The following is a 14,724-nucleotide window of genomic DNA, read 5'->3' on the forward strand; positions in this document are numbered from 1 at the left end:
AACATCACTATAGTTCCAAAAGTCAAAACTACACGAAAAGATATGTTCAGAGAATTGTCACTCACCCTCTTTTCTCTTTACCATGTTCCCGTCCACACTATACAGTTTGATTAGTTCCACATTTAGTATCTTATTCCTTCCTCTATCTTTTTGTACAAACAAACAGATACATGTGTATTTTTCTAATTTGTCTTTTATAACTACGAGGTAATATATTGCATATATTCTTTTGTAATTTTTTTACTTCAAAATATATCCTGACGACCATGATATATTAGTTCAGCATCTTCCTCATTCTTATAACTACACGCTACAGTTCATGCAGCGTGGTCCTGTGTGTGGTGTGGCTCACCATTGCTTATTCAACTGCTATTCCCTGGCTATGGGTAGAAACAGATGACTGTTAACATATACCATTTTTGAACATTGAAAGCTAAAATAACACCTCAGTTCTGGCTGTGCTAAGCAAATAGAAGTGTTATAGTACCAGGATATTGCGTTTCAGCAGTTACAGCAACTCTTCTTGAATATGTAAAATGGTCTAAGTGTTCAGGTGTCTTATGGAAGAAAAGGAGCCAATGCAGGAAAGCTTTCCTGTGAACAGAATAGTAGGAAAGTCGATGCTAGTGATGTACTGATGGGTAATAAGAGAAATGCGTGTCGAATTTCTTTTATTTTAATTTAATTTTAAAGTGTCTAAGAAATTAGTATTGGATATTTCTTTGTAAAAACGCACTTGATATTTCTAAACTTGTAACGTATGCTATTTTTAACGTACATTATTTAAAAGGAGCCTCCAAAATTAAGCCAGTTTTTGGTACCTAATGGTGTTCATGAAATATTCATGAAAAAAATTATAACTAACTCCTTAGGGGGAGTCTTTGCTAACCTTTATTTTGTTGGTGAATGCATCTTTCTGCAGTACTTTTCATCACTCGTAGTTTCTATGAGTTTGCATAATCTCATCTCTGAATAACAGATTTTATTGGCAATAGGGAGCTGCTGGGGTTATAAACGTTCTCAAAACACGGAACTCGTGTTACAATGACAGCTTAGGGTTTCTGTTGATCAGTGACATGAGAGATGCTAGAAATCACTTGAAAAATGAAAAATGCATTGAAAAATTTTTGCAATGCATTTTAATAGCAATATACATGATAGTAATTTAGATTATAATTACCCCTTTGGCAGCAACTGTGCTTACCCTTTTTTTTTGTCCAGTGCTGACTCTGCTGTTTTCTTAAAATATTGTCATTATCAATGCAAACTATTGTTTTAAATAGTCTCCACATCTCTCATCATCTTATTCATCTGTGCAAGTTTCATCACTTAAATAATAGGTACCAAGAATTCAGGAATTATAATGCTAAAACCGAAGCAGTTTCATTTACAGTTACTGACACAGATAAAAACCCACATACGTAGAGATAGACACACACACGTATGCACGCATGCTCTTATAACTATAAGAACTTAAGCTTTTTGACTATCTTGGCTTTATGGTGATGGAATTATTCTGTTTTCTGCAGTTTACATGCAAAAAAATTACAGAATGAATGTCGTAGAGGAGGACTTGAGCCTAAGTGACTAACTTCACACAAAAATCACTTAAGATTTCAACCTGTTCTTCCAATCCCCCGACATTTAAAATTTTAAATCTCCAGAAACCATATAGTTTGGATCTTCATGTTAAATTCGTAAAGAAAATCAGCATTTTAAAAGTCTGAGAGACTATTACCCGCATTTGAGAATGTTGCATGGTTAATTGTGATATGGGCTACTTTTTGGGAGAAATAAGGTTTGATTTACTGTGTTGAATCATGGTTTACAGCATTTGGAGTAATGCTGAAGGAAATAATTTCTGATTCCTGCGATGTCTCAAATCTAGGCAAACTTTTGCTTAAAGCACCTGCAGGCTGTTAGACCCTCTACTGGGGACTGAAAGATCTTTGTTCTGACCGATGGTGGCGTTCATGCTGTGCCTTGCAGAGCATGCAGACTTTCTAGATGTAGCTTTTTACTTTTATTATTTTAAAAATCAGGTTATCATTTAATGGTAGATTCTCTGTGGTTGTATAGAAATCATTCAACCATTAGAAAAAAATGAAAGGAAGTCACTTCAATACTTTCCACTGGTAACTGGAAATACGATATATTTTTTAATTTGTCATAGAAATGGTATTCCAAATTACTCTGCAAACAAATAAATAAATGAGGGTACATGCACCGAATAATTTTTTATATTTGAACTCAGGTGAAATGCAGGCTTTGAGGCAGGTACAAAAGAATCTGGTCTAAGAAGGGTCAAAGGAAACGGTTACTATTACCTTTAATAGTTACATAGTGAAAGAAATAATGTTTGGTTTTAGAGGATTAGAAATGGTAAGGGAAATAAATACTGAAAGCATGTGTTATGTTTTATATCTTAGAGTATATTTAATAAGGGATCCGACAAGAGTAATGTATGTACTTTTCTTTCCGTTTTACATTTGGCGTTTTAGAATAAAATCTACTAAGGGATTAAAAAAGATTTAAAAATTATGTCGGATAAATACCCTTCTAATTTTCATGATGTCGGGCAGACATCCTTATCTGTGTCATGTGTTTGATATCACAGGGATAAAGCTTTCTAAGTATCTTCATCTTCATGGCTAATGGACTTGGATATATGCAGACGTGAGGATCCTTCCCCTCTCTCCTTCTCCTTCCTTTGAAGTTATGTAGAATGAAAGAAACTCAAGATGAGCTGTACTTAAAAGGAATATTTCTGGTTATCCGTGTAACATAATATTTTCTTCCCTCAATTTCCTTTCTTTTATACCTGTATTTTGAACATAATATAATAAAAGGGGGGAAATTGTGCTGAAAATTAATCCAATTATCTGGTCTATTTCCTGTGTTTTTAATTTGAAATATTCCTTTCTAAGTATTTGTTTTTTCAGAATTTTTGTGTGTGTGTGTGTGAGTTATCTTCCTCCTGTTTTAATCCTTGGTCTATACATACCTTCCATTTTATTACAACCTCGTTCACAATCGAATGCCAGGCATTTTACAAGGGATTGGTGACGCAGCGATGAATTCGATGGAAGCAGACATTGCCCGAGTAGGTGGGTTCTGGTGGAGCAGATGGCGACATAAAGAGGTGCCGACATGTACCAACAGCTCCTTACTCCTAGAAGACTTGGGTACCTAGCTCATTGCTTTTCCTCCTGCTAACTGTCATCATCCTCGCTAACGTCATCATTCACATAGATGGTCCATCCGACACTCTATACTCTTGTTTCCTTTGATTTTATCACTCCCATTGATCTTCGTTTTCCCACCGAATCTCAACAACCCCATTACCTTGGAAAGTAAAATACCACCTCTAAATATGGTTTACAGACTTCCTTTCCTGAGCATCACCTCTCTTTTGTGCTTCCTAAGATTTCCACTTTAAGAATTCTATAACCCTTTTAGAACTGTTAATCTGTTGACACTACCATTTTTTAAAAATGTTTCTTAACTTCCCCACCCTCCCCGCCATACCTTTACCTCTTATGGACCTTAGACCCAGCCCTCTGTTCTCTTGCATAAAGCATCAGTTCACTTGCCTTTTCATCCGTATAAACTCTGCCCTTGGCGAAACTGGCCACCTCCTCTGCATTCGCACCTCAGCACCGTGTGCATCTGGGAGAAGCATATAGCCACACGGACTCGTATGTCCTGAATGACCACCGTCAACCAGCAAGCTCTTAACGGTCCCCTTACCGATGTCCAACCTTGTCGGTGCGCTTGACCTTCACTTTCTCAAAATGACTTCATGCCTTTTCTTCTCATAACCGCCAGCTCTGCATCCTTACTTCTGGCTGATTCTTGCTGCCTTTATCACCGAGCATGTCGCTCTGATGAGAATAGAACTGCCACTTCTCACTTTCCAGTCACCGAAAGCGAGTCTTCCTGAGCCTGTTCCCTCGGGTCCCGCTTTAGCTCTTCTGTCGGTGATACACGTTCCACGCGACTGCATAAGGTCAGTCCTTCCCCTTATGTCCTGCGTCACGTCGTCGGTCCTTTACGCAAGGATTTTGTTTGTTTGTTTGTTTGTTTGTGTACTCGTTTGTTTCTCTGTTCTGTATCTACGCTCTGCATCGCAGTGTCTTCCCCTCGGCGTGGTCATTCGTGTCAGCATGCGAACATGGTTCAGGTTCCCCGGTTCTTTGCTCCCTTTTATAGGAAATCCCTTCAGAAGAGTTGTCCATTCTTCTTCTCCCCCTTAAACTTCTGATTAGGCTTCTCCCCAATCCACTACTCAAGCCGACGTTGACAAGATTACAGTGATTGGTAAATGGTGGCACTATTTATTTAGTTGTTGAGACCAAAAACTTTGGCATCATCTTCGACGCCTTACAGCCAAACTATCTGCAAGTCTTGTCTGATTTACCTTCGCATCGAGCAACTCTCCCGTCGTCCATCACCGGCATTTTATCTCGGGCCACTGTCACGTCCTGACCAAACAATACAATAGCCTTCTAATTCGTGTCCTCGTTTCACGTTTTGTCACTTACAGTCTGCTGCCGTACAGTAGTTAGAATTTCCTTTTAAGAATGCTTGTTAGATCTTTTCTATGTTCGGTACCCTCGAGTAGTTTTCCATCCCCTGAGAATAAAACCTGAAGTCCTTGCTGTGGTTTGCGAGGCCCTGTCAGTGACCAGCAAACTTTTCTTAAACGGCCACACAGTGAGCAGGCGTTGTGTGTCCCCAGGCTCTCAGTTGCTGTTGCTTTGTCTTCCTCCTCCCTCTCCTCTCCAATCTCCTCTTCTTCTTCCTCTTTTTAGAAGCTTTTGAAAACGTGAAAAGCATTCTTAGCTTAAGAATCGACACAAACATTTGGCACTCAGACTGTATGTGGTTTTTCAGTCCCCTGTCTCCAGGATCAGAGAGGCCTGTTTTCTCTGTCCGCGTCCTCTATATCCGTGTCACGCTCCCTGGGACTTAGACGCATCTTCTTGCTGTCCTTTGAATATGCCAGGTTCATTCGTATTTTTTCCTGTTTGCTTGAAATACCCTTCTCCCAGGTTTTTTATGTCCCCTCCTCTTCCCTCTCGTCTCTACTCAAATGTTATTTTCTTGGAGAGAAAAATGTCCTTTGCTCAGACTTGCGCCTCTTAAATAGCTACTTCCGCTATCACTCACTCTCCTTCTGTCTTCTCAATTAAGCAGATGGCACCGCGTTTGGGCGTAGACTAAAAACCTAGCAGCCATCTTTGTCTTGTTTTACCTCTATATCCACATCATGTAAACACGTTTGGGCACACAGTAGGCACTCAGTATATCCTTTAAATGATAAATGGAAAAGTTATTTTAATACAGAGCGATGGGAATTTTGAAAAAGGAATCCGTAGGTGGGGGGCTCAGATTGCGTGGCTCATAAAAGGCCTGTCCTGAGAAGTTAGTCTCAGCCCAAATCTACCTGATATGTAAGAGTTGGCCTGTGCAAGAACATAGCAGTGATGTGGGGAAGGGTTTGGGGAAGAGGCGGGTGGGCGTTAAGGGCAGAGACCTCAGGTGAAAATGCAGAGGCCTTTCTTTAGGTAATAAATTGTACAAAATGGAAAAACTTAATATGGCTGAAATAAAGAAGTATTGTTAGCCAGTGAGTTTGTTTTTTTTGTGTGTGTGTTAACAGGAAAAACGAATTTTCTGCCCCATTTAAAATGTCCACCTTTACCCTCATCCTTCAACCAAACACACCAAAAATTAACAGCTCTGTTTCCATGTCTCGAACTAGAATGAGCCCAGAAAAAAGATTGACAGTTTGGTCTTGGTCTTTCAGACGAGTGGAACCATATACTACTTTTTTGTTTGGGTTCATCTATCTTGCTGTGTTATCAGGAGTGAAGTTTTTCATAGTTGCGTAGTATTCCACTGTATGGGCAAACCACGACTTGTTGATGAAAACTTAGGCTGTTCCCAGTCATTGGCTGTTATGAATAAAACTGTTCTTTACACTGTGTGTATGTATATTTTTTTCCTTTCCTGCTAAACACCTACTTGTGCACTTGCTGAGTCTTACGGTCTGCATATTTAACTTTAAAAACCAAACCAGACCAAACAAAAAAACTATCAAACTGTTTTCCAAAGTGGCAATACCATGTTAAGTCTCCACCAGTCACGGGAGAGTTCCAGATGCTCTACATCCTCAACACTCTAGGGGGCATGTGGCGTTATTTCATTTGTGGTTTTAATTTGCATTTCCCTCTTGACAAATGATTGTGGGCATCATTTCATGTGATTATTGGCCATTCGTATATCTCTTGTGAAGTTTTTTTATCCAATTTTTAAATTGGTCCATTTGTGTTATCACTACTGAGTTATAGGAGTTTGTTAAATATTCTGAATACACATCCTTTATGAGAAAACATTTATCATTGGGAGAGGCAGTCTGTCATGAGTATCACTGTGTATTTTTTTCTGGTTATGCCAAGAATTCAAGGTCCGACTGCTCCTTACCCAGGCCATTTCTCAGGGTTGCCTTTGCAATGAGAAGCCTTAGAGGTGAAGTTATGTCTGTCCAAGGATAATGAGCAGGCTTGCTACTGTTCGCTGTAAAAAAAGAAAGATGACTTTCCCCCCACCCCCCGCCACCCCCAAGTTCAGTGTTCTCCCCTGCAATGCAGCCCACTGCACGTGCAAGAATCCATCATCCATCAGGGGAGATGGTGGTTTGGGGGACCAATATATATGTGTGATAAAGTATTTTGTCTCTACTTAGGAGTCTTGTGTCTTCTGCCAGCATCCACGAAAACAGTAGCAGGCTAACTTAATTTGTGTGTAGGGTAGAATCTCAGACTCTGCTCAGTTCTTGACGTGCATTGCAAATATTTTCTTAGTCTGTGACTTACTTTTAATTTTTTTAATGAAACTATCTGAATAAAAGAGTGGAAGTTTTAAATGTTGAAGAATTTTATAGTTAGTGCCTTTTGTATCCTATCTAAAAAAATTTGGCCTTCCCCCAGAATATTAAAGATTCATTTTCTTCCAGACATTTTTTAGTTTTAACTGTTACATTTAGGTCTAGAATTTAGGTTTACTTTCTTTCACATGGATATTTAATTATTCCAACGCCATTTGGTTAAGAGATTCCTTCCTACTCGATTGAATTACCTTGACACCTTTGTTGAAAATCATTGACCACACAGGTTCAAGTGTATCTCTGGACTCTGTTCTATGATGGCTTCTAATTTGATTACTGTAGCTTTATAATAAATCTTGAACTCAGACAAAGAGCCCCCAACTTTATTCTTTTTCAAAATTGTTCTCTTTTAGATCCATCCCCCATATTTCCATGTCAATTTCAGAACACGCTTCTCAATTTCTGCAAAAAAAGCTTGCTGGGATTTGGATGGTTATCATATTGAATCTGTAGATTATTTTTCACAAAATGTGTTTAATGGATATTCTTAATAATATGGAGTCTTCTAATCTACAAACATGGTATAACATCCTCATTTATTTAGGACATCTTTAATTTCTCTCTACAACATTTTATAGTTTTCGGTGTATAGATAGTTCCCTTGTTCAAAAATTTTCGTAATTATATTTTATGGTGCTACTGAAATAGTATATTTAAAATTTTCATTTTCTAAATGCTGATAATATTTAGAAATACGAATTAGTTTTATATGTTGAACTTTTAATCTCTGACCTTACTAAAATCATGTAGATAATCATCTCATGTACAAATAAAGACAATTTTACTTCTTCCTTTCTAGTCCGTATATCTGTTGTTGCTTTAATGCACTTGCTGGGACCTCCAGCCCAACAATGAATAGGAGGCAAGAGCTGACATGCTTCTCTGTTCCCACTGTTCCATGGAGGGGAACCAACATGGGAGTTATAGTTGCTGGAGGACTTCATGAACGGGGACATATAATGTTGTATTCTGTGTTGCAAAAGCAGTTTATGCATTGTTCAGAGTTTTGGGTGCCTAAACTTAAGATTTTTGTAAGGACCCCACAGAATGTGGATTCAGTGAGCTCCCATTTTGTGGAATTGTGTCTTTTGGTTCAATTAAGGTTATCTGTAATTATAGTCACAGGGTAGGAGAGTAGAAGTTGTAATGATTTAAGATAATTAAATCCTTATCTTTTATTACCGAAGTACAAGGTAATATTAAAAAGTTACAAGTTTAAAAAGATCAGAATAAGCACATAATTTAGACATTAAGTAGCTATCAGAAGAAACAGTTAAGAGAATTAAAAGTGATTGTGAGATAGGGTTTAGACATAGGCAGGTGGCTTTTTAAAACGCCTTTGAATATTACTTCTTTAATCCAAATGTACTTATTGCTGCTTATTTTTATGTATGAGGAGGAAAATATACTTTAAAAACAAATATCAAATTAATAGTCACTTTGAGATGCCTTTTCTCCCATTTCTCTGTTTTTTAAATTGTCTGTGTTCAACAAGCAGTACTCAGTAATTTAAATAAAAAAAGACATTGATAAATGCTATGTTAATATAAGTTGAATTTATTCTCTTGAGATATAATATAGTCACTGATAAAAATTGGATATTAATTTTCAGCGCTTCACCACTTCATTTCCCTTTTCAACTTTATCATTTTATTTTCTTGAGATTTTGCCATCAAGTTTTTCTTCAGTAAATTACCACTTTGCTATTGATGAAAATCACCTTCCTAGGGCTAATTTGTTTTGCATTATTGGGAATGTTTGCTGTATACTATATAGCAAACTAATAAAAATGAAAAGATATTTAAAAAAAAAAATCACCTAATTACCTGCCATCCCAACTAATCTGCTTTTGAATATGTACCATACCTTTCCTTCACCTTGGATGTGTAATTTGTATTTTAAATATAATTCTGAACTTTACTGTTCGTTCGACCTCTTCATTTCCCATCTGGACTATATATGTATCTTCTCATCAGGTCTTTCTGCTTCTGATGATGCTTCTGATCTCAGTAAGAGTCACAATTCTTTTGGTGGCTTTAAGGCCTATAGTCCCCTCCATCACAGCATTTTTCTGGATATCTGCGTGGTCAGCTCACTCCTCAGACCTTATAGTCTTAACACTCAAGTTTGAGGCCTTCGGATTCTTCTCTGTGAGGCTCTCTTCAGCCTCCCAATTTGAAATCGTATCCCGTCTCCTATGCTCCTGTTCCTCTTCTCTGCTTTTCCTTTCCTCTGTAGCACTAATCGCTATCTACAGGGCAATATATTTTAATTACTTCTTTATTGTCTTTCCTTATTCTTCCCTTGGAGAATAAAGCCCCGTGCAGGTAGAGGTTTTTGTCTCTTGCTCACTGCTCTTTTTTTCAGAACTTAAAACAGCGTCTGGCACTTCGTAGGCACTTAATGTTGACTACTGAGTGAACTCCAACTCTTCTAATCCGTATATCATAACTGCCGCCAGAGCGATCCTCCTGAGACTCCCCTGGAGAAGCTAATTGTGTAGTAGTGCTTTACCCCGCCACCATCTGCCCCTATCTTTAGTTATATGTGCTTTTGTTTTTCTTTTTGGGTATACACGTGTGTTACGTTTTAGTCTGGAAGGTATTCCCGTCTAATTCTTTGCCTCCCTAACTCCTACCTTCTCCCTGTTTCACAGTCCCCACGTGTGCTGCCAAGTTAGCTTCTGTTTCTCTTTTGGGTTGCTCGGTACCGTATTATAGGACTTAACCTGCCCTCAAAAGGATAATTTCTTTGCTGGCATTTCTCCTTCCAGACTTAGGTTTTGATCATCTCTGTGTCTACAGTGCCTAGAACTAGGTACTTCATGGTGGTTGAATGAATTAATGATTTACAGCTTTTTGTGTTGGTTGGAATATTAATTTTTAATAGGGTCATTCTTGTGTTGAGTTTTGATTTTTATTTTGTGTGTGCCTAAACTATATTTCTATGTTTTAAGATATTTTCTGTGATATACACTTTGTTTTCTATTATATTTTAGATTTGAAAAGCAGTTAATTTATACACCTTTTGATATTATGTTGCTGTCTTTTGTGGATACCATGGACTATGAATTTATAGATTTATGGACAGAAGTGAGGAAATTATCCCCTCAGAATCATATTGCTCTGAGCACTTGTGTGCAGCGGTCAACGTGAAAAGTGTGATTAATGTAATTGTTATTTTAATGGGTCATCTTCACACAGCATGAATTGAAATTCTTTTTTTTTTTTTTTTCAATTTATTTTACAGGGAAGTCTTAAGAGAAATCGGCAGATCTCCCCTCAGGAATTCATCCGTGAACTAAAAATGGGGCCTGCGGATGAGAGACTCGTCACATGCCTCGAGTCTCTCCGCGTGTCTTTGACTAGTAATCCCGTGAGGTAATTCATGTCTCCAAACATCATCAGGGCATGTGACTGAATTCAGTAGTTTGTTTTTATCTGTGATTTTTAAAAAAATACTTTCTTTATGGCACCTGTAAATAAGTACCTGGTAGACCCGTACAGCTTCTCAAGGTAAAAGTTGAATACATAGTATTTATATGCATGAAGAAATAATAGTCTCAATAGTACTTTTCTATTAATTGTTGAGTGATAACATAGCCGATGTATTTAAAAATACATGGTTTTTCTTAGAATTTTTAAAAATGGGGTATTTTTTAAAAGAGAACAATCATGATCAGAAACTACTAATTTAATGTGACAGTTTTGCTCTGAATTCTGGTATTGCATATATACTGGCTGAGTCCTGTTTGATATAGCAAGAAATACTATTAATTTTTTTTCCTTTATTATGGTTGTGTTAGTTTAGTGTTTTAGATTTAGGAACTGTAAATACAGGATGCCCAGTAAAATCTGTACTTTAGACATGCTAACATTAAAAATATTGTTTTTTGTGAAATCCAAATTTAACTGGGCGTCCTGTATCTGGCAGCATGACCATAAGGGTGTCTCTAGATCAAATTTTGGACTTTGTAGCTCAGCATATTCTTGAAAAAGTTTAAGCAGAAGTTATTATAAAGTATCTGAACAGTCATAGAATTAGAATTTCAGAGCTCCAGGGGTGTAAAGTAGATCAGTTTTGACTTTTTTATTGTGTAACAAATCAGTGCTTATTTCTGCATAAGAATATACCTAAATGCGTGTACATATATATTTGTGTATGTATGTTTTTATATATATGTGTGTATATATAAATTTTCTGAGGGCCAGAATGACAAACTATGATTTGTTAATATGTAAAGGAATCTGTGATACTATCTGATTAGTGCTCTTTTTGGATATACCTGTAGTTACTCTATAGTATGAAAAAAAATATTGACAGTACACCTATTTAAAACAAAAAGACCCTCCTTGCAGAGTCACGAAAGTGAGTGAGGTTTCAGAAGTGTGAAGAGTGAAGACAGCATCTGTAGTATATTTGAACTTTGTTTTATTGTATTTTGCCACTATACTACGTTGGTTTATACTATAAACCAATGGTGGGAATGAGACCAGGGACTTCATATATATTATTTACATCCCTTTACCAACACAGTGCTTAGCATATGGAAGGTGCTCGTTAAAGAATTATCGGTTGAAACAATGAGGTTTGATTTTAGCCTTCTCCAGTCTTACCTTGGCTAGTGTTGTTAGAAACTAAGTTGAATTAGGATTTTATCTAACATATCTAACAGGTTTGGTCATACTCGAACGGCTCTGGTTTCCCGCTTAAACCACCCTCGTTAAATGTGTTCATTCAAAAAATAATTATTGAGCACTTGCTATTTTCCAAGTACTATCTTAGATGCGGGCCTTGAGTAAATAGCAAAGCCAGTCTAGGCCCTGTTCCTGTGGAGTTCATGTGTGGGAAGAGGGTATTTTTGGGTCGATGGGGAGATTCTCACACTCATTTCTCAGTTTATCCGGCAGCTACTGGGCCCAGGAGATATTCATGGCTTTTTGATATAATTAACAGACTTTCCCTTTCCCTTTTCTTCTTCACCTTCATCTTCTGAGTAGATAATATGGTAGCAAAAGAAAAATTGAAAGGGTTTTTTTTTTTTTTATGAATTCATGTACATTCCAATGGTGATTTCACCTAGGAAAACTGGGGAATAATGCTGTATGTCCCTTTCATTTGAACCTAATTGAAAGGAAATCAAACACTTATGGAATGCAATTATTTTCCCCAAGAATCGACAATTCTAGAATATATTATCAGGAATACATAAGTGCTATGGATGTTTCCATGAAGTAGTCTTTTTAATTGAAAAGAATAGAAAATCTTACTGGGAATTTTTAAAAATTCATGGCATTTTATGTAGACAGAAAATTGAGAAGATACTCAGTATTTCTATGTCCAGTGCTCTGATTAGAAGAATGACTTAGCTGGACATGTAAAACTTAAAGTTATACCCATGATCAAATCTTTGGACTTTGCTATCAGTTGTGATGTATCTGCCGATAAAATCACTTTTTCGTATTTTCTTTTTTATGTACAGTATGTGACTAAATTCCAAGAGAGAAGGAATTCTAACTTTCGTAAGCTTTTGAGATTGTTAGATCTGTGGTATTATTGAGAAAATACGAGTTAAAATTCTTTAATGTCTGTGAATAGAGTTGAAAAAGAAACAAGTGAAGTTATTAATGGCGGTTCTTCAATGCTGGGATCAGGATTTATTTAAATTAAAAATCAAGGAAGAAGCAGGAGCACCTCCTGCCCCCATATTTAATATTTTTAGAGCCATTTATCAACTTCTGAAACTGCCTAGCAATGATGACCCATGTCAACATTTTACTATCCGGATAGTAAATTACGTGAAAACCAGATTATTTGCCTGGTTTTTTGAAGAGTTGATTTGCAGATCGCAAAGTTCTTCTGTTTGAAGTTTTATTGATTATTCAGTATTCTTGGTGACAGTTTTGAGCTAAAAGACATGGTTGTTTTATTTTCGGAACACTTGGGAAAAGAGCAAGTTCTTCAAATGATCAAATATAACTTTTAGTGGATCTTGACATAGTCAACAATTATGTTTAAGTCATCAAACACATTGAGATGATAACGTAACCAGGTAGACACTAACATTATGACTGATGTCAAGCGTTGTAGTTCATACCTGTCTACGCATAGTGCAAGGTAATTATAGAATGCATCTGCATTTTTTCAATTTGACACAGCTGTCAAGGGTAAGATTTCTGTCTCAGAAAATCCAGTCTTATCAGGTCTTTGTGTTTTGTGATTCTAGGCATTGTTTTCCTTTACTCACAGTTAACATATACATTTTAAAGTTTACAAGAAATATTTTTTTTGCTAAAGTGATCTTTTTGTTAGATTTCTAAGGAGGTTTTGGAACTAGGTTTGATGACATTAATAGCTATAATTTTGAGAAAAATCACTTTAGAAAAATTTGCAGTTAAAATATGTTTACTGCAAAGCGAGTAAGCAGCCTTAAAGTGTTGTTATTCCATTTAATCAGTGTCATGTTTGGAATCTAATTTCTCTCCTTTTCTGGGATTCAAAACATAAAGCCTGTGGAGGAGCTTAACTTTGGACTTGACATATGTTTTGTGCCACGTACTGCACATGTAAGAGAGAACTAAAAAAGCTTGTTGCAAGCAGTGAGATTGACGTATTCAGTGGTGTCAGTACAGTCTGAAGAAAAAAGTCAAGACTAAAAATTTTGAAGTCACTAACACTTTGACTTATTTTTGAAAATTATTTTTATAGCATATTAAACATACAAAAAAAAAAGGCTATTTGTCAGAACAGTAAAACAAGCACCCACTTGCCTACCGATGGGCCTAAGACATGGAATATTTCCTATAACTTTGAAGCTTCCATGCGCCCCTCCTTAATTCTACAACCCCTTCTTCCCCCTCCTTAATTCTACAACCCCTTCTTCCCCTGTGGTGACCCCTGTCCTGAACTTTGGGCTTATCAGTATTTTCATTATAGTTTTATACTCTTTATTAACATATGATTTGGTTTTATATCATTTCAACAGTATGTAAATGGCATCATCTTCTGTGTGTTCTTCTGAGACTTGAGTTTTTCTCTGTTTCATAAATTTAAGTAATTTAAATTTACTTAAATTAAAAGTATGTGCAGCTACTCACATTCTATCACATTTTTCATACCTCTGTTTTTTCTTATATTTTAGGAATATCAACTATAAATAACATGAATGCTTTTTTTTAGAAAAAATTCTATCATAATCTCTTTGTAGTTTTTATCTTTTTGTATGGATTGTAAAATCATATTGGAATTTATATCTGATACTTCATTTTGAATTTCAGGTTCACTTTTTCCATGCTCTTCCTTCTTTTCCCTCCCCCTTTCTCTCCCCGCTTCCACTCCTCTCCTTTCTGTTTTCTTCTTCCTCATCCTTAAATTTTTTTGAATAGATTTTTAATTTCTCGTTTCAGTATTTCTTCATTTACTAATTTGGAAGACTTTTGTTTTTTGATCATAACACAAAAAATTTAACGTGCACACACTTAAAAAGGAAATTTAACCTGCATCTGAAAAGGGACAAAAGCAAGCAATTTTTTTTCTTTTCGAACCTAAGAATACTTTAACACTAACTGCCCTCTCTTGATTGTTATGCTAGTTTTGTGTGATATGTTAATTGTATGTTTTTTCTTTTTAATATTATAAATTAGCGATTACTATTGAATTGTACTGCAAATATGTGTATATGTGTATATATGTACAAACACGTATATTTATTCTTTTTGATCCTTGAACGTTTTTTTCCTCTGATGATTTTCCTTTTGCTTCAGACACATCAT

At 36.3% G+C, this 14,724-nt stretch overlaps 1 protein-coding gene across 1 annotated transcript in view; it reads left to right on the forward strand.

The window, feature by feature from the left end:
- Nucleotides 1–14,724, forward strand: part of DIAPH3 (diaphanous related formin 3) — a 435,206-nt gene that overhangs the window by 88,350 nt on the left and 332,132 nt on the right. The window contains exon 4 of the mRNA XM_006914939.3: nt 10,202–10,332. Coding sequence (XP_006915001.1) covers nt 10,202–10,332 — 131 coding nt within the window. The remainder of the gene's footprint in view (nt 1–10,201; nt 10,333–14,724) is intronic.

This window comes from Pteropus alecto, unplaced genomic scaffold, assembly GCF_000325575.1.
Source record: "Pteropus alecto unplaced genomic scaffold, ASM32557v1 scaffold35, whole genome shotgun sequence".
Classification (NCBI taxonomy): Eukaryota; Metazoa; Chordata; class Mammalia; order Chiroptera; family Pteropodidae; genus Pteropus; species Pteropus alecto.